At 46.0% G+C, this 19853-nt stretch overlaps 1 protein-coding gene and 1 pseudogene across 10 annotated transcripts in view; both read left to right on the top strand.

The window, feature by feature from the left end:
- The window catches only part of HDAC4 (histone deacetylase 4), a 277372-nt gene that overhangs the window by 246973 nt on the left and 10546 nt on the right, over positions 1–19853 (top strand). For 9 of the 10 annotated variants that reach the window (XM_072874161.1, XM_072874155.1, XM_072874158.1 and 6 more), the window contains exons 23-27: positions 657–775; positions 2489–2622; positions 10860–10944; positions 12775–12916; positions 13418–18600. In XM_072874161.1, the coding sequence (XP_072730262.1) occupies positions 657–775; positions 2489–2622; positions 10860–10944; positions 12775–12916; positions 13418–13457 (520 nt within the window). In that variant the 3' untranslated portion in view covers positions 13458–18600. Of the gene's footprint in view, positions 1–656; positions 776–2488; positions 2623–10859; positions 10945–12774; positions 12917–13417; positions 18601–19853 lie in introns of those variants that run through there. The other variant, XR_012044288.1, reaches the window with a different exon arrangement.
- LOC140657652 (uncharacterized) lies at positions 17336–18651 on the top strand (annotated as a pseudogene).

Here is a 19853-nt window from a genome sequence, read left to right as displayed (position 1 = left end):
ATGCTGAGCAATTCAGTCTGGTTTTTTTAATGAACAAAATGTCAGAGGATGGGGAACTGGAGTTGGGAGAGGTGTATTTGGGTGGGATACTTGCATATCAAAGCTTTTTGCCCCATGTGACATCCCCAGCCTTTCGTTATGGTCAATGAGAAGTGCAGCAAGGAAAAAATAAATAGCTTTGCAGATTCTGCAAAGGCTAAGGAGATATTTAGAAGAGGAACATGGAGACAAGTGCCACAAACCAGGGCTGCTGTTGGAGAGCTTTTCCAGGTGGATTTGCAGCGTGTGCCAGATGCCCCGTTATTTCCTCCTTATCCTCTCAGTGCCCTGTATGTAAAGCAAGATATGATCACAAATGGGAAACACAACGTATGGCAACTTATTTCCCTGGTCAAGACTTGAGGCTGTTGATGAAGGAATTAATAGACCTCACTGAAAAAACTAACATGAGATTGACTTTAAAACTGTACTGCGTGGCAGTGCAAGGTGTTCTGCCAGCCGGGCTCTCACCTCGTAAGAAAATAGGAGATGGGCTTCGCTACCATGGAGTAATAGTAGAAGGTTTTATAATGGGTTTGTTCGAGATGGTTTAAGTGTTGCTGAGTTTGTTCAAGAGCCAAAATAACGTGTCTGCCATTGTTAAATTTTTGTTGCAGAACGGTAGTAATGCCCATTGCCAATGAATTTGCCCCAGACGTTGTCCTGGTGTCATCTGGTTTCGATGCGGTGGAAGGCCATCCCACCCCTCTTGGAGGATATAATCTATCAGCAAAATGTAAGTTGTGGATTTACAAGAGCAAAGATTCAAAACTGGGGTAAATTGTTGCTGTCCTAGGGACTAAAGTACAGGTTTTACCTTTTGGGGTCTATCTTCAGATCTTTCGTTGCAATGGCAAACTTTTCAGCCTTTTTCTTTGCATTTTCATGTGTTTTGTCACTGCACCGTATATATTTTGGTCTGGCCGAAGCCTTTGTTTTCTTGAAGCATTGCATATTTCAATTTCCCGTGTAAATAAATTATGTAAGGACGTTACCGATTCATTTGTAGTCATATCTCTGTGGAAGACGGCTGCATTAATTAAATTAAATTTTTGCATTAATTAGAGAGTTATGCTTGCTTTAATGCAAAATTGTAGAAAGAGGCAATGCCAGATGTAAACAGCGTACCCTGCTCTGAATGCTAGTAGAAGTTCATTTCTTCTTCCAGCATACCTTATTAAAAATTCAAGCTGAATATTTTTGTTCTCCACCTTTGAAGCAATTATCCAGGCCCACAACAACGTCCCTTTGGCTTTGGATCCGTGATGTTTTGCATTACACAGGAGACGTGCTGAAGTTTCCCCCCCTCCCCTTGGTTATGCTGGGTTTGTCTGGCACTGTTTCATTCAAGTCAATCGAGAAGACAGTTTTTCTTGTGAAAGGATTTTATTATTATTTTTGAAGAGTTTGCTTCAGCCAGGAAACTTATTCTCTACAGTAAAATTCAGAACCTTGTAAGGTAGCTGAACCCATAAACTTTATATAAGAATAAAGTGAAATAGATTTACAAGAGACAAGTTATTTAAGATATCCAGAAACACTTTGTAATGAGAAGGTCTTGTTTACCTTCTTGTCGAATTTCCCATGCTCTGCTACTCTCGCAAAACGGTTATGGGCTCAGCCGTGAATCTTTTTATCCGGCTGTTAATTTGCCAGTTCGCAAAGGCGCTCACGGGAGTCACTGCAAAACAAAAAGCAGGGAGCGTAGATGGAGGGTTGAAATGCACTGGATTTTTTTTTTGTTTGGATTTTTAATTTTTTTTTTTTTTTTTGGAGGGGGAAGGTTGCTTTGAGGACACGTTTTAAATCCTCACAGCTTGGTTCTGTTTTGTTTAAAGGGTAGAAATGTATTGTGTGTCATATGATCAAAGTCCCGGGTGCCCCAGGAATTTTTATAGCATATTATATACGGGAAGAAACGTCTGTTAAGAACTAGATGTGAAATATCTCTGGGGCACTGCGATGCTGCTATCGCAACTGAAAGCACCGGCAGCAATTTTACTGATTTCCCCTTCCCCGCCTCCCTCCCCCATGACTGCTCTGACTTTGCATCTTCCAAAGCAGGGCAAAAAGCCGCCTCCTTCCACCCTCTTTCCTTCCATCCGAAGGAAATATTCAGAGCTCTGTTTAATTCAGGGCGCTGAGGGGTGGTAGGGAGGATGGCGGTGCCTCTCACCTGGGATCATCTCCAGCGGAGCGCTCGGGGGGGTACGGATCCGTCCCGCAGTGCACACGGCTGAGCCGGTGCCGCGGGGAACTGCGGCTGGAACTGCAGCGAGCGTATTAAAATCCAACCTGGCTTATATTATGCGTTGAGTCCTTTCAGATCCCTTGTGGTTTTTTAATATGATGTAATTCCTTTCTATAATTCTTTGATCCTTTGCCAGGAGCCTGATTCCAGCCACAACCTTTGCCCTTCTCCTGCATTTCCTCTTTTCCCTCGTTACAGGCTTCGGGTACCTGACGAAGCAGCTGATGGGCCTGGCCGGAGGTCGTGTCGTCCTGGCCCTCGAAGGAGGCCATGACCTGACCGCCATTTGCGATGCCTCGGAAGCGTGTGTGTCTGCTTTGCTGGGAAATGAGGTACAGAGACAGGCAAAACGAGGAGCCGCAACCTCCACCCCCTCATCTTGCGGAGTTGTCCACTCATGGGGCTGAACTTGGGCTTCTCATCTTCCAAAACAGTCAATACGCCAAATTTTTGTCATTGTTTTGGGTCCTTTTGACACATGTCGATTTAAAGAGTGCATGCTTTGTTTGTTTAAAACTACCTGTGTTTGCAAACTGTATTATAAGGATTGAAATAGCTAAGAATTGAATTTGGGTTTATTCTTTGTCCAAATAGTTTGCTTTGTGCTCTTTGGAAAACACTTAGTTTAATTTCTTCCTGAAGTCGTTGACCAAGCCTTCCCTTCTCTTTGCAGACCCCCTCTTTAGACCTGCAGCCTGTACCTGCTGCGTTGGGCAGCTTGCTTGACATTCTTTTCAGTTGTATATTTTCCTTGACATTATATTTTCTACCTTCTGCAAACTGCTGTGTCACAGAAGTTGGCTGGAAAGGCCAGGGTGTGTGTTTGCAAGATAAGAGCAAGACAGAGAAGTACACCAAGGAAACCGAGGTTTTGGTTCTGGGGGAGGTCAGGGCATTTTCCTACAGAGGCAGATACTTTAGCTTTTCTGCCTTCCCCCCCACCGCTGCCCTGCTTTCAGTGTCAGTGGGATTAAGGAAGAAATGATTCCGATTCCCTGTGCCCATCCTCCTTGGTGCAGCCTGGCTATCAGCGTCCGCTGTAGCTGGCACCAAATGAGCAGCTCACACCTACACTTCTTCCAATGTGGTTGATAATTATCAAGTTCAGAGCGGTGGCATTGGACATGTCTTTGGGCTCGGGGAGCTCAGGGTCGTGTACTGCAGAAATATGGCAGCAAGGAAATACGGAAATCGGTGATCGGCAGCGAAATCCCAAACTGGGGCCCTTGTGCATCTGCTGTGTCTGTACCTTTGCATGCACTTCTGTTCAAGAAGCTTATTTCTCTATAATTTGTGGGCTTTTGAGTATGAGCAACTGGTTTGTTTGTGTCAAGCCTCCCTCCTTCTGGTTCATTCCTCTCTTTTGGACACCTTTTCTCCACATGGAGGATGACCACAGTCCGAATGGTGGAGTCTTGGATGGGCACAGTAGACTGCAAAAGTGCCTTGCATCAATTTTCCACCTCACTCAGAGGAGCAGGTGCTTGCTCGGCCTGCAGCCCCAGGCTCGGTCCCCGCTCGGTATCTGCTGTGAGTGTCCTGGTATAGCAGGGGCTCTGGAGCTGTTCAAAATAATCATTAAGGATTGATAGCCTGAATTAAAACAACAGTGCAGTGTGATTCCTCAGGCTACATATAGCTAAAAATGTCAGCCCTGGGGGAAAGCAACCACACCGATTTGAAGTTGGGGGTGGCTGTGAAACCTCGGGCAGCATTAATGGCTTGGCTAGTGTGCTTGAATTTTTTTGGGCTGCCTCTTTAAATATGAGATTGCCCTCAGTAGCTTGTGGAAATAAGCAAGTATTGAAAGGCTAGAGTAACAGCACACGAGGAGGCTCCTGAGATGACCTCTGGTAGAGCAGACTTTTGAAGGCAGTGGTCTCTTCCACAAAGCAAGAGATCTGCCTGCCTGTCAGATGGTGAAGGAAGGAGAGTCCTCCTGAAGCTTTCACCTGCCGTGGAGAGCACAACCAGCGTCTCTCATCACCACCCTTTGCTGAAGAACCCCTTGGTGCAGGAGCTGAGGGAGGACGTGTGGTCAACATCTGAAGGTGCAGCACCACAGAGAGGAGAAGCCAAGCAATACTGCAGCTCTGGGTCTTCCTCCAGTGGGAGCTGACTTCTGGGGATGGTGGTGAGCTGCCATGAGCAGACTCACTCTGACCCACAGCTGCAGTTCAGTGACCATCAGCCTTTCTCAGGTCTGGGTAGCTGGAGTAGGGAGCTTGGATCTGCATGGAGGTGCGTATCACCTATGTTTGCTGACCCTTCCAGCCTCTTGTGGAAGTGCCCTGTCTTGCAGTATCCACACGAAGGAGGACAGTGCCTGGGGAAACCTCACTAACCAGTCCAAGAGATAAAACAGCTGGGATTCATCAAAAGCATCTGCTTCAATCGTCCAGCATCCCATCTCCAAGCGTCCAGAGAGCATCCGCTCCTTGTGCTTGGCCAGGCAGTTCTGATACGGCTCTCAGCATGGGTAACTGATCCAGCATGCCAGCCTGTGCTCAGCCCTCGGGACAGCCGAAAACTCGGGAGCCAGCTGCTACCTCAGCATGGAAGCAATGGGGTTTTTATTGCAGCACCCATCTCTCTTAAGCCGACAGCTGATGGCACTGTTGTCACCGCAGACGATTTCTCGAGCTCCATCCACCTTTGGGTGCAGTCGGCTCTCAAGGCAGGATGCACTTTGAAGGGGAGACAGAGGAAATGACGCACGAAGGATGTCATTCCTCTCGCTTAACGTGCTCCTACGATGCAGACGGGTGGCCGCAATGTGGTGTGAGGATCTGTGTGCAATAAATAAGCACTTGATCCGAGCCACAAACGTGTTTGGAAGTGTGAGGCTTTGGGGAGATTTTAGCACTCACGATAGCTTGGGTGTTGTCAACTGCCTGAGTGGTTTCATTTAGCAGAGTGAATATTGATCCTTAAAGGTAAAAAAACCATTTGTTTTTTTAATCACTGAATCAGGACAGCTATAAGGCGCTTTAAAATACTTAAAGATGGACCTGTTCTCACTTTTCCTAGGTGGGCTATAAGGCTGCGCAGATATCATGATAATGTTCGCCGACTTACCCGCACATCAAAAAGCAGGAAACACTAGTTTTATCAAGGTCTTTTATAAAATCTTTTTAATGCAAGGAAGTTGGAGGGAACTGCTGTTGCTTTGTCCTGCGGCCCTTTGATGAAGTTTGATATACAGCGTGTTAGATGATTTTGCATGCGTGCACATAGACAGCCAGCTGCGGCCGGCGACGGGCTGCGGGGAGGTTTGCTGGCTGAAGAGCGGTGCCGGAGTTACACGGGGAAATGGTAGGAAATGAGGGGAACGGTGCCAGTCCCCAAAGCGTCTGCATTCACCGGCAGAGATCAAAACTCCCGCTTCGGAAAAAGCGTTATGCAAAGGCAAGAGCCGGCTTGTTCCCAACTGTCCAGGAAATTAAAACAGAGCTTTAGCTTTGCAGCAGATTATTTTAATGTGAAATGAGTTAGTGCCAGGCGAGGTTGCTTGAAAATGTACGTACCTTGCTTTAGTTAGAAATTTAGTTGTGCAGAACTAACACAACTTCAGTTGCAAAATCAAAGGCAGGCACGATGCAGGGAAGATCTCCTGATGATTATTTAGACCAGTAAGCCACCGTTCCTCTCCCATTGCTTAAAGCAGCCCCTGCCAGCAGCGTGCCAGCAGCACTAGAGGGAGGGGAGGCAGCAACCGTGCAGAGCTGCTGACTCCGTCGTGGGCATCACCAGCCTTTACCCTTCCAACCAGCTTCTGCTCCATGGCAAATGCTGTTTGTGAACTGCCTCTTCCCAGGGAGCGATGCCGCTGTTTAAGCACATCAGTAGCATTTGCTGCCCCAGGCTAGGACCCATGCCAGCACCGCGCCTGGAGCAGGGCGTGGAGCTCCTGTGCCGCAGGAGCTGCGAACGGTGGGGAGAGGGATGGGAGGCACGTGCTGGGACATGTGGTCCTGGAGCTCAGCAGCACTCGCAGTGCTGCCTGTCACTGCTACAAATGCTGTCATTTTTCACGCAGGAGTAGCAGAGGTGTGTCCGGTGTCAGACTCGGGACATCCAGTATAAACAAGAAGGTGAAAATAAGCAGTTGCTTCAAAACCTTTGCCTAATGCCCAGAGGTATTTCCTTCCTTTTCCAGGAGAGCGATGGGTGAGGCTGTTGTCTGTGAGTGTTATTTCAGGAGGAGGAGCATGCAATGGAAACGATTCACGCGTGTGGCCGGGCTGCCTGATGTTGCATGCTTTGCATCAATATCAACCGAGAGGCGTTAGAAAGCTCTTACTTAAGGATTTGTCCAGGAATTGCTTTTGCCTTCAATTAATATCATACAGAAGCCAGTTGGGGCCAGAATTACGTTTAGAGTGGAGAATTTATTAAAAGTGCAATCTGTAATTATTAAATCTGGAACAGAGCAATTTCTAGTCCTCATGAAGTACCTATCGAATGGCTGCCATGTGGTTGCAAGAGCAGATCTCTTGGCTGGAGCTTCTCTTGGCTTTGAACAGAAGTTGCAGTTAAACTTTGACATAGATTTTTCTTTTTTTTTTTTTTTAACTATTAAAATGTGGATGCTTCTTTGCTGGGGAGTATCCCTGGATGGGCCTTGACCAGCATTTTCAGACGCAGTTAACAGCTGTGGACATCTCTTGTTTTGGATACCCAGCCTCGGAGGTCTGTGACGAATTCACATTCTTTGTGGAGAACCTGGGGAAAGGAGGGCAGGAAGAAGGAAAAAAAGATGGGCTTGGAGAGCATCAGATCTGCTGAAAGTTTCTTTTCTTGAGTATTTAGTTGGTTGTGAGATGTCTTGAGCTCGTGCGAGTCTAATCCAAGCCATTGACTGTGTACATGAGCCAAGCAGAGCTGCTCTGCCGGGGCATCCTTACCCACCAAGCAGACGTCCCTTCTGTGCCAGAGGAAACCAATATTCTCCCCAGTGTCATCTGTTGAAAGCAAATAATGCCATTTCCTTCCCTTGGAAGACCTTTTTATAATTTTGCCTTTTTTTTTTTTAATAAATTGGAAGATCCGTGCTGCAGATCCGTCTCCTTTCCTGGGGAGGGAGGCAGCCCTAGCTCCTGCCTGCTGTCGGAGCCATGCCCGCGCAGTATTGCTGTGCTGCTGCCGCTGCCAAAGGATGGCAGGAGCCACACGAATGTATCTTAGGGTCTTCGCTGGCTCTTGAGGAAAAAATCCCAACAAGCTAATAATAATAATGGATTGGTTTTGAGCCCAAGTTATTTGCCCAGTGGGAATGGAATCAAGCATCGTAGCTACAACAATAAAAGGTTTAATGACTTCATAAAGGGCAAAGGGGACGGTTTTAGCTTTTCAGAAGACAGTCGTCTCAAGGTGAGAGAAATAACCCAATCAAAGAAGCTGTTCTCCTCTTCTTGGGTTTTTTTTATTAAAGGAAAGCAAATAAGAACTAAAACAACCCTCCGGCAGTGCTGTCGGGGGCCTTCCTCCGGGAGAGGACACACACGCTGCCGCTGCAGAACAGACTTTGCCGGGGATGTGACCCCATGGTCTTGATGGAAGAGGTTGTTTGAGGCTCATTGTCTTTACTGATGTTTTCTGTCACCGGAAGAGCCCCGGCTCGCTGCTCTGCGGCACCCGCCTCCCAAACGAGCAGGGTAAAAAACACCACGAAGAAGGAAGCAGTTTTCAGGGTGTTGATCGAATTTCTCTTTTTCTGTCCTGACCAAAGGCTGCTGGGGCTGGGATGGATACGGGCAGAGCTTTCTATCAGGCGAGAGGAAGATACCTCCTAGAAAACAGGAGGAAGCACCATCAAGCACGGAGAGGGCATTTCTCTTGCTCTCCCCCTTTTCTCATTCTCACTCCTTTCCCCTGCCCTGGCTGCCAGAGCGCTTTTGTGCCCTTAAGAAGAAATGGGAAAAGCGATGTCCTTCGTTGCTGAAGGGAGCTCTGGAGTTTGTGTCCATCGGTCACCACAGGTGCTTTTGTCCATGCTGATGCAAAGGTGAACTGGATCCCCTGGTAGCTTTGAACCTCCCAACTGCAAACCAAAGGGCAACTCTTTCCTGGGTTTGAGCTTGCATCCGAAAACAAGCGATACGTGCGTGCACCTAGTTTGGGCGTTAGTTTTCTATACAGCAAGTCTCAGGTCTGCAGAAGCTTTTTGCTCTGGAGCGCCAAGGAACAGTTTTATTTCTTTCTTTAAAACAGCTGTGCTGATCAAAGCATGGTCTCAGTGGTCTACGCTACTGCTGAGAGCCAGCACCGCTCAGTCGGCCGAGGTGTGTGCTCCCTGACTGATACAGCTGGGATCTCCAGGACCTCCAACAGAGACGTAGCTCCGGTGGCAAAACCACCTCCTTGCCGGGACAGCTTATTTCACAGCCACGGGCTGGAGTAGTCTGTCCTGGCGGCAGTGCGGGTTTGCTGGTGGGAACTGTGTCCAAACGAGCACTTGGACGTTACAGTCCTGCAAGGCAACTCCATCAGCATGGTACTGCTCACATGGGTTTCACGTAACAGGCTTTTACAGGTAGATCGGTACCGCAGTGCTTTGCTCCAGCATAACTGGAGATGGACTTAGAGGAATAACTGGAGAAGGACTTGGAGGAGCTTCTTTAGAGTGGCATTCCCTAATTCATCTCTCTCTAGCAAAATGCAGATACTCCTATTGTCCCATGTTCCTTGTTCAGTAAATTGTTCCTAGTGCTTTAGATACTTCATTGCACATACTACATTGCACATACATTGCACAGTGAAGTATCTAAAGCACGTCCTTAGTGCTTTAGATACTTCATTGTTGTTAACGGTTGGTAACAAAGGCAGCGCTGCCGTTGCAAGGGTGGGATGTATTTTAGAGCAAACCAGAAATCGTCTGTGTGCCATTTGCATTTACAGCATAAAAGCAGCCAAGCCCAGAACGATACCTGCTTGTTATGTGCATTTACATTGAACGTTTTGGGGAGGCCTTCTGTGTCATCTTTCAACTTAAAATCTCAATACGAGCAGCATGTTCTTATTGTCACTTTTTTGTATAAAGAGCAAAGGAAAGAAGCCAGCATCAAAAAGCCTAAATTTTAATACCCAATTATGAGCTTTACCGGTAACTTCAAGGCCATTTTTTTAAAGGTTGACATACAGATCTAATGCTGCTCTGCCCTGGCAAGACTAGCCCAGCAGCTAGAAAGAGGCATCGATGGTGACTGAAGTTATAGTCATGCTGAGAGTGGCTTTAAAGCAGTGTTTTGCTATTTCCCTGTACCCAAATTAGGCTATTTACTCTTTGGGTACAGATTTTTTCAGTTAAGACTTAATAAATACATTGAATTTGGTATTTAGAAGACTTTAAAAGCTACCCCTTTTATTTCTTTAGAGGAAAACCAGAAGTGTGGCTGTTACTGTATTTTTAAGTCCCTTTTATTTGCACATTGTTTTGTTTTAATAGTGAAAACTTGGTAAAAAGGTAGATCTGAGCAATAGTTTAAAAAGATCCTTTGTAAAAGCAGACAAATGTGTAATAGTGCCTCTTCATAGCCTACATCAATGGCTGCAGGCAGGCAGCCCCTGTGCTGCAGCGTTTTGTGTGTGGAGGAGCATCAGGCTGGAGGAGGCTGCCCTGAGTATCACAGAATCACAGAATCGTATAGGTTGGAAAAGACCTTTAAGATCATCGAGTCCAACCGTAAACCTAACACTGCCAAGCCCACCACTACACCATGTCCCTGAGCACCTCACCCAAACGGCTTTTAAATACCTCCAGGGATGGCGACTCAGCCACTTCCCTGGGCAGCCTGTTCCAATGCTGGACAACCCTTTCAGCGAAGGAAAATTCCCTGATATCCAGTCTAAACCTCCCCTGGCGCAACTTGAGGCCACTTCCTCTCGTCCTATCACTTGTTACCTGGGAGAAGAGACCGACCCCACCTCTCTACAACCTCCTTTCAGGTCATTGTAGAGAGCGATGAGGTCTCCCCTCAGCCTTCTTTTCTCCAGGCTGAACAACCCCAGGTCCCTCAGCCGCTCCTCAGACCCTTCCCCAGCTTCGTTGCCCTTCTCTGGACACGCTCCAGCCCCTCAAGGTCTCTCTTGTAGCGAGGGGCCCAAAACTGCACACAGCATTCGAGGTGCGGCCTCACCAGTGCCGAGTACAAAGGCATGATCCCTTCCCTGCTCCTGCTGGCCACACTATTTCCGACACAAGCCAGGGTGCTGTTGGCCTTCTTGGCCACCTGGGCACACTGCTGGCTCATATTCAGGCGGCTGTTGACCAACACCCCCAGGTCCTTCTCTGCTGGGCAGCTTTCCAGCCACTCTTCCCCAAGCCTGTAGCGTTGTGTGGGGTTGCTGTGGCCCAAGTGCAGGACCTTGCACTGAGCCTTGTTGAACAAGTATCACAAGAGCACTTAGAAAGTCTGTGTATTTTGGATATTTCACTAAATAATAGGGATAATAGGAATCAGGGCAGTGGGTTGGAGGCTTGATATGGCAGAGCCACTTGCTAAATCGCGCTTAACGCCCGGTCTCTAACTTGAGATAACATTTCTTTGGTGTTCCTCTCTCTTTCCAGCTTGACCCTCTTCCAGAAAAGGTTTTCCAGCAGAGAGCAAATGCTAATGCGGTGCATTCAATGGAGAAAGTAATCGAGATACACAGTGAGTATAGCCCCATTCACCCAGCTGGTTCCCTGTTGGGTTGCCCTGAGGGACACCTGTCTGACTTCTCCATCATCCTGGCAACTCCATGTTCCCTCGTCCCAGTTTATGGGTGGTCATTGCCCAGTGAACTGGATTTGTGCAGCCACAAGCTGGTCTTACTGCGCATGCAGGAGTGAACTGAGTGATGCACGGGGAACCGTCCATTCAGGGAAATGCTTTGGCACTTCAGGAGGAATTAGTATTAAAATATCTGTAAAGGACAGGCTGTCCTGCACTTAAGAGTGTGCCTTTATCTCTTCAAAAGCAATTCAGGTATCTCCGATAGACATAAATCATGTGGGTGTTGTGGCATCCATTAATTAAGAACGGATAGGGATGAAAGTTAACCAGAGTATTGCACGAAGTTGCTAATATTGTAGGTTTATTTAGCTGGGGAGGTTAAAATCATTGTGCTTGCAGCTTTCCTGGGGACATTCTCGGGAGTTGGAGTGAAAGAGCCTGAGGAACACGTGAATCCCACTGCTAGGTCCTGACATCTTCCTGCTTCAAACATTTGTGGTTTAAAACTGGAGGGGGCTAGTCTCCATTTTATAGGGCGAAAATGGAACTTAAAAGATGCCAAAGCTTTTTTTTTTTACCCCCTGAAAAATGCCCAGTTCTAGAAATTTGAATTCCATTTCCAGAAGCTGCTCTGCAGAGTGAGCGCTCAGCACCGATGTGACACCTCAGCAGCACCTTGAGCCACCCAGTGATTTTTTTTTCCCCCCCTTAAAATGAGCACAACAAATTAAAAGCGGCTTTGCGCAAGACCCTCAGATCTGCTGCCCCACACGGGAGAAGCAAAGATGTTTGAAAACAAGTCCCCCCTCCCCATCTCCCCATCTGCTGGCCTCGCCGTACAGGTTCTTGCCTTCAGACTTATTGCTGTGGCTTCTTGGGTACCAGCAAATTTGGTGTGTCCTGCTTGGGGGCCAAGGGAACGTCTTTTGTTCTCTTCCTCTGAAGCCTTCTCTGTGCTCTTTCCACTGAAAAAGGGTGGCAAACTGCTGACATACAAAACAAATACAACTTAGACTTCTTTAGTCTTAGGTGATTTGCCCACAAAAAGAACGTGGCAGTTAGCAACTGAATGCGGATGCCCAGTCCAAATCTGGATTGCATCCTTACCTCTCACGTATTTTTCCTTAGGTCTAAAAGTTTCTGAGGGTTTTGAAGTGAAAAAGGAAATGTTGTTATTTTTTGAGTACCTAAGTGCCCCCTTTTGTCAAGGCAGAGGGATGCTGGACATGTCTGTGCAGCTTGGATCCTCACCTCCCGCAGCCCTTACGCATTTGTCCTTTTAAAAATCCAGTTCCTGCCTCCCACCTTTCTTCCCCAGCCAAAGGAGAAGAGCGGTTTTCATTGCCAGACGATGATTCAGCCCCGGTTTGACAGCCTAGGTGTCCTTAAGGGATGCACAGGTGCATGTTTATTGCTCTCAATACCTTTTGGATTTAAAACCTAGCTCTTCAAGACGCAGTGGTATTGCGGCTCCATCTATTAATACTGTAGCATGGCGTACAGCTCGCAGGGGGGGTCTCTGGCCTCACCTCACAAGCTGGGGCACACGTCCCCAGGAGCCCGCTTCCACCTGCAGCTTCCTCCACAGCCCTGGGACCTCGAGATGGTCACTGAAGCGAGAGGGAGTGCAGATCAAGGTTGCACATTGCATAGGCATGATGAGTCTTCCCCAGGCAGGTCTCAGCCATCTCTTGGGCCTGGAAACGCGGGAGCGCGGGGCTGGACTCGTTATGGTGCAGGTGCCCTAACTGCCTCTTCTCTCCCCAGGCAAGTATTGGCATTCACTCCAGCGTTACGCCTCCACGGTGGGGTACTCCCTGGTTGAGGCACAGAAGTGCGAGAACGAGGAGGCAGAGACGGTAACAGCCATGGCATCTCTGTCAGTGGGCGTGAAGCCAGCTGAGAAGCGGTGAGTTGCTTTCCTTCCCGTTTATCATCACATCTCGGAGTCTGCCCAGGCAGGAGGAGCCGTGGTGGGCAGCCTTCTGGGTTAATCTAACCGTTGCACATGCACTCCCCGCATCTCCTGCCCTCCGTGGGTTCTCTAATGACCTCCTGGGCTGCAGGAGAACAGCAGTGCCATGAAGCCCATGTGTGACCTTAGTACGATGCATGCTGTGCCTGACCCCTCTGCTCCAACCGGAGCTGAGCGTGGTTTTGGACCGTGAGAGGAAATTGATTTTGCCGCAAAAAAAGTTAACATTGCACAAGTGAAAACAGATTGTCTAAAAAAACCTTGGTGGCCAGTTTTAATTCCAGGTGAGCCAGCTGAGCACAACTGCCTGGGTGGGAAGGTGATGGGAACATAAGGCATGAGACTTAGCACCACAAATTGTCCAACTCTGTCGTGCTCAACCATCTTTTCTCTCTTCCCCCACTTCCCATCCTGCCTGGCCGTGAAATCGCTCAGACCTGATGATGAACCTATGGAAGAGGAACCTCCCCTGTAGCATTCACCTTCAAGCTGGAGTTCTCCTGTCTGTTCGTCTTCGTCTTGAAGCTCTGCCAAGAAGCTTTCTCTTGTTACTCCTGTGTCCTGTCATGGTTTTTTCCAGAATACGGAAGGACAACCAGGTGTAAAACAAAGCAACCGAAAAAAATCTCTCCATATCTATATGCGTCTACAGTATATATTTGCCGAAAAAGAAAAATGCCGGTGAAGAGCAGTAAAGGACTGACACGCTGGGCACGCTTCCTCTGGTCCTCCCTGGGAACGGAAAGGGGAACGACGCCCGTGAAGTCTTTGGCAGAGTTGCCAAAAAAAAAAAGAAACAAAAAAAAAAAAATCAAAGATTCAACAACACATACAAAAATAAAACAAACAAACCTTAACGTAGAACTGGTGCTTACAATTTGATTACCCACAATTCAGCAATCTCTGCTTGAACCACTCGACCCATCTTGTAGTTTCATTTCTTGGATTTTTTAAATGGCTCTTGCCTGCCTGTGAGTCAACGACATTCTTGTTGAAACCAGAACAATGGGAGATGGTGTATTTTTAACGGGGAGGGACAGGGAAAGAGGGACTCGTCTTACATCTAAAGGAAAGGGAAAGAGAAGGGGGGAAACGGTAGCCCAGATGGAGTCGGCTTTATTGTCTCCAAAGCCATCTGAAGATGAGTTTGTGCCTTTTTTTTTAATTGATGGATTTGGTGCAGCTGGATTTTCTGAAGTTTGAGGAACAATGCCTTAAGTAAAAAAAAAAAAAAAAAAAAAAAAAAACCAACAAAAAAACAAACAAACCCACAAAGAACACAGCAGTTCGTGAATATTTTTCCTCTGGTTGGGAAAGCCAAAAACTGCCATCAGGAAGGAAGACTTTTTGGCTTGTGCTGGCATGATGGTGGGAAGCAGGCATCAGCTGAACAGAGCGTCTCCAAAAACTGTCTACAAGTTTGGATTTGTTTTGTTTTCTTTCATTGCTGTTTCAAAAAAAAAAAAAAAAAAAAAAAGGAAAAAAAAATTAAGGTAGTTGCCAAGGAAGTGGCAAATACTGTTGGGTCTTTGAAATTCAACCATTTTTAAAAACAAATTTTCAAATGTTTTCTCTCTTCTACATTATCTAGTAATTGAACTTATCAATTTGGTTGTTGAAGCATGTATTAGACACAAATGCAGGTTTAAGACTGGAATGCTTTTTAATAAAAGCAGCTAGCATGAGATATTGCTTAAATTGTTAGGTATAAATATATATATGTGTATAATGTATATTCCAAATGTATTCCAAGCTTAGAAACCGGATTCCTATGAATTATTGATAAAAATATTTATGATGCATTTATAGAAAAATATATGTAATAAATGCATACTATAACAGTAGCCATTGGAAGCTCCCTAGGGACAGATTTGTGAATTGGAACGTAAAAGGTGCTTTTGGAAAAGGATCCAGGTTGAAACTCGAGGACTTTCAGACGACAAGTTGGAAAGTTTTTCAGAAAGCCAACACGTTAGCCACTGGGCAACTACCCTAAACATTTGTATTTTAATTTAAGGTTTTTAGTTGTGATCCTTTTCTAACAAAAAAAAAAAAATGAGTTTTTTATAGCAAAGACTATGAATTTGCTGTTAATTTTTATATCGATAGTTCACAAAACCCTAAAGAAGCCTTGTTTGTGTGACTCTGACATTTATTTTCTGTTTGGCAGGTTTCGTTTCTGAACGGCAATAGCGTCTAAACCTTTTTTCCTCCCACTTTTCTTGCTTGTACATTATTTTCCTTTTTTTTTTTTTTTTTTTTTTCCCCTTAAGTCTTTTGTACAGTGAGCAGCTTTCTGCAGGCGTAAGGAACTGTGGCAGATTGTCAGAGTTTATTTTTCGGAAAGGGTGCGTTTTATCGAGGAGGAGGGAACGCGATGGGCTCTTTTGTATAATGATACCGCTGACTGTATATTTCCTCAGTTCTGTTATAGTAGCTATGTAAAGAAAATAAGGAGTTTTCTTACCTTCGACATAGTAGTATTCCAATGGGCGATGTCTTTGTCCTCCGCGCGGATCGTAGCGAGGATTACAGGCGGCTGCAGTAGCTGCCCACCATTGGGAAGGCTTGTTGGACACTCATGGGACAGCTGGCATTTTTCTCTCCGCCGGACAGACAGACACGCAGACACGCACGCACACCTCCCCACATCCCCTTTCTCTCTCTCTCTTTCTCTCCTCTTCTTCTTCCCATCGCTGGTAGGGTTGGAGAACTTTTCCTGAAGGTGTTTTTTCCCCCCGAGGAGGTCGTTGCCCTGCACCAGCCGGACCTTCAGCCTTGGCTGTCGCCTCCTGCAGACGGCGGGCGGGAGAAGCAGCAAGCCCTGCCACGAAGCGTTTGAGCAGCTTAGAGGAGACCGGATTGACACGCGTGCCTTCTTACAGCAGTGTAGGATAGCACACACCCCTCGTCTGAACAACCAAGGGTAGCTTTTTTTTATTATTATTATTATTTTATTCTGTTACGATGACAACTGACAGGGTCGCTTCCAGTAACTTATTTTTTTCCAGTTCTCGAAGCGGCCGTTTTCATTCCATTCAGGACTCGCTCGCGGGAGGAATTTGAAGCATAATCATACGTGTGAGCAAATGCAAGAGGCTTTTGTTCTATTCCTCGGTTTATAATGCAATTAAAAACCAGACACTACTGTATTTGAGTTTTGCAAACCCAAGTACGTGTTAAAATTATGAATAGCTTTGGTCGCGTAGGACCATCCTCAGCATATTCTAAAAATAATCTTCCCGTGTGAAAACACGACGTACCTGGAGATGTTGTGGTTTGTTTTTTTTTCAACCGACCACTTTGCTGCTGTGATCTAAAATTAATCTGGCTGCCGAATCTGGTGACTGACTTTAAATTTTCATTTCGCTGTGTACACGCTGTGGGCAGTAACCAAGTTTACACGATCGTTTCTGCTGTCAGCTCTTCCCTGGCGGGTTTTTGTATTTCTCCTCTTGGTCATGGCAAAGCTTTTTATTTCATTTTTGTGTTCCTGAGGGCTGCCGGCTGGCCGTGCTGAGCCGGTTTCTTTTTAAAAATCAGAGGAGCTTGTCAGGATGCCACCTTCGTTTCTTTCCATCGTTTCGCTCAGGTTTTTGCCAGGGATGGAAAGATTTTTCCTGAGACGTCGGACCTTGTCTCCTCCAAATTCCCGGCGACGTGGATTCATTTTGCAGCGGCGCCCGCTCCCCGGGCAAGGTCGGGGTGCCCTTCGGGGCCGGGGCAGGCGCGGAGAGGGGGGAAGGAGCCCTTGTTTGAGGCCTGCCGGGGTTTTTTTCACCTTTTGAGCCGTTAGCTTCTTCATTTCAGATGACTTTGCCATAGGGCGGCCCCACCAGCGGGGCGGGAGCCCGGGGTGCTCCTGCGTCCCAGCGCGGTGCTGCCCAGGGCATCCTTCGTACCTGCTTGGAAAGTAAGGAGCATCTTTAAATCCTCTTTACAGAGAAGCAAGGCCCAGTTTGCAGTACACAAAGAATCATTGGGGTTTTTTGTTGTTTTGGGTTTTTAATTTTGGTTTGTTTTTTTTTTATTTTTACTTTCGATACAAAAACATTCCTTTTTTTATTAGTCGCAGTCATGTATTCATTCCATTCTTCCTTTTGTAAACTTTTTTGGGCCCACGTCTTTTATGGGCATTGATATATATAAATATATATATAAATATATATGAATATATTTTTTTAAGTTTCCTACACCTTGAGGTTGCATGGTCTGTAAGGTTGGCATGTCTTTATATTGTATACAGATTTTGCACGCCAAACTTGGCAGCTTTGACAACGAAAAAAAAAATTGTGGTTTTGGGTTTTTTTTGGGTTGGTTTTTGTTTTTTCGTTTTGTTTTGGTTTGGTTTTTTTCCTCTCGTGGCATTTGCGGAGACTAAAGGTTGGGACGTTGTTGTCACACACACACACACACACGCACCCACGCACGCACCCACACAGCTACACACGAAGGAGAGTGGGAACATTTTTTGCGTCTTACTGAACTTAATAAGAAATTGTGCTTTTTATTGTTTAAAAAAAAAGTAAATAAAAAGAACTACTTAAACATTTCTCATTTTAAGAAAAAAAAAAAGACGTTTATCTAGCACTTGTGATTTACCAATAATAGAGTTTATTGTATTTATGTGGAAACAGTGTTTTTAGGGAAACTACGCAGAACACACGAAGTAAACTGCCTGTGTCGTCGTTATTTTTTTTTTCCTTTTAATTTGGGTTGGTATTTTATTTTGATTTCTTGGCTGGGTGGGGAGGTTGGATGCAACCCTTTGTCAACACGCATAGTCATTAATTCTAAGGAGATGAATGGCGAGGACTTTAAAGAGTTAACTCTTCAGCACAGCTGCGTTAACTTTTTTAAAATTACTTTTACATGATGTATTATTGCTAGGTTTCACTTTAAACAGTCGTGTACTGTGCAACACTGTGGTTTAAAACGAGACTTTACATCAAAAGGAAAACATGTTTCTTCATTGTCATGAAGTTGAGCTCGTTCTCAGCTCATCTTCACTTTGTCTTTGATATTGATGAAAAAGTATCCTATTGAAAGAAAATAAATTAACACTTTTCTGTGCTCCATAGTGGAGGCGCTATTTTCCAATTTATGAGGATGACAAACTTATATATATAATATATATATAAAAGTGGGGGGGAGGGGTTGAAACATTATTCACCCAAGAGCTTATTACAGATATGTAGTATCAAAAAGTTGTAACTATATTATATTCTACTTTATACCTATACATGCTCAGTATGACATCACCATTGGTAGCAGCTACCGGTTTACGCTGTAATTTAGACACAATTTCACTCTTATTGTATGGACCCTACTTTAAGTGATGGTAGCATTCTTTGTGCTAAATTTTCTGATGGTCCTTTCTTTTACTTGGTGGAGTTGGAATATTTTTCTCGTTCTTGTTTTTGTTTGGGGTTTTTTGTTTTGTTGGTTTTTTTTTTTCTCGTTTCTTTTATCTTTTTTTTTTTTTTTAACTGGCCAATGGTGTCTTTCTCTGACAGTACCAACTTCGATTTCAACTTTATTAGGAGTCCAGTATTTTGTACCACATTATGACAACTTGTTATTCTTGTGGTGTAAATAAAAAGAAAAAGTTAATTATAGTACCACCTTGGTTTCTGTTGCTGATCTTCTTTTCATCTGGTGATGTGTGATGTCAGTGTGATGTCATATTTCATCCACTTTAAACAAAACAGTTTCTTGGTGTCGTGGAAGGGGGTCTCCGTGCCGAAGTGGCTTTTTGGTCCAAAGATACCCATGCGTATCTCGGGATGTCCATGGTAGGAAAATTGTTAGAGCTTCTGCCCGCTTTCCCTGCTGCTCCAAGATGCGTGTTGACAAGTGCCTGCATGTAGGGATTGTAGAACAAAGAAAGATGATCTCCCACTGAAACTGGATTTCCAGCAAGAAGTCCATGAGAGCAGCTGAATTTTCCCCCAAAAGCCAGCACCGAGTGAAAACCAGGAAAACCGACGGAGGGAAAAACTGACATTTTGTGTCTGGCTCTGTTCTGCCTCGTGGAGTTGTTAGTGCTTTACTTCGCTGTAGCCCGAGCACTTTGAAGACAGCTGGGTCTAGACCTGCCTGCTCTCAGGCCGGCTCAGTAGGGAGCGAGACGCGAGTCCCGGAGATCCCTGTTGCCATTTCACATGATGCCTGTGTCCGCAGGGCTGTGGGATGTCCCCCCTCCAGCAGACGTCCTTCACCTCCAGGGTAAGTCCCGTTTCCATTCCCGATTGTCCGGTTCTGCTCTGCCCAGTTGTGCAGGCTGGGTGGGAGGCTCTCCCACAAACCCACGGATCGTGTCTGTGCCCCATTGGAGCAGATCCTCCACGCTTGCCCACATTGTGGCTCAGAAGAAGTTCTCAGTGTTGCCCTCAAGTTCAGCTGGGTTAAGCAGATGCACCCTTTTTCTTCCACGGTCTCATTCAGATGTGGTTTCCCTCTGTTTAGCCTCTGTATCATCCCTGGAGCCCACTGAACCATCTAAAATCAAGCTTCTCCATGTACGTCAACTGGAAGTGTCCTCTGATTACAAGGCAAGCAGCTATGCTTCAGCTCCGATATCCTTTCACTGTCTCCTTCCTGGATGGAGAGGACAAGTCCTTAGGGCTCCAGTTTAAACTAAGGCTCATGTACCTCTACAGAGTGGACTTAACCATTGCATGGGAACTGCTTCAGAGCAACCCTGGCATGAATGGGAACGAGCCTTGATGCTATCTGCCCTGGAGAGCAGCCTTCAGCTTAGTGTCCCAGCCTGTGAGTAGGTTATGAAGCGGGGAAGAGGAGTCAAAGATAGCCTAGGGACCTGCTCATGGCTTCAGTGTCTGTTACACCATTGGCAAACCTAAGCAAT

This window comes from Ciconia boyciana, chromosome 10 (genome assembly GCF_034638445.1).
Source record: "Ciconia boyciana chromosome 10, ASM3463844v1, whole genome shotgun sequence".
In the NCBI taxonomy this organism is placed as follows: Eukaryota; Metazoa; Chordata; class Aves; order Ciconiiformes; family Ciconiidae; genus Ciconia; species Ciconia boyciana.
This window is presented reverse-complemented; position numbering and strand designations above follow the sequence as displayed.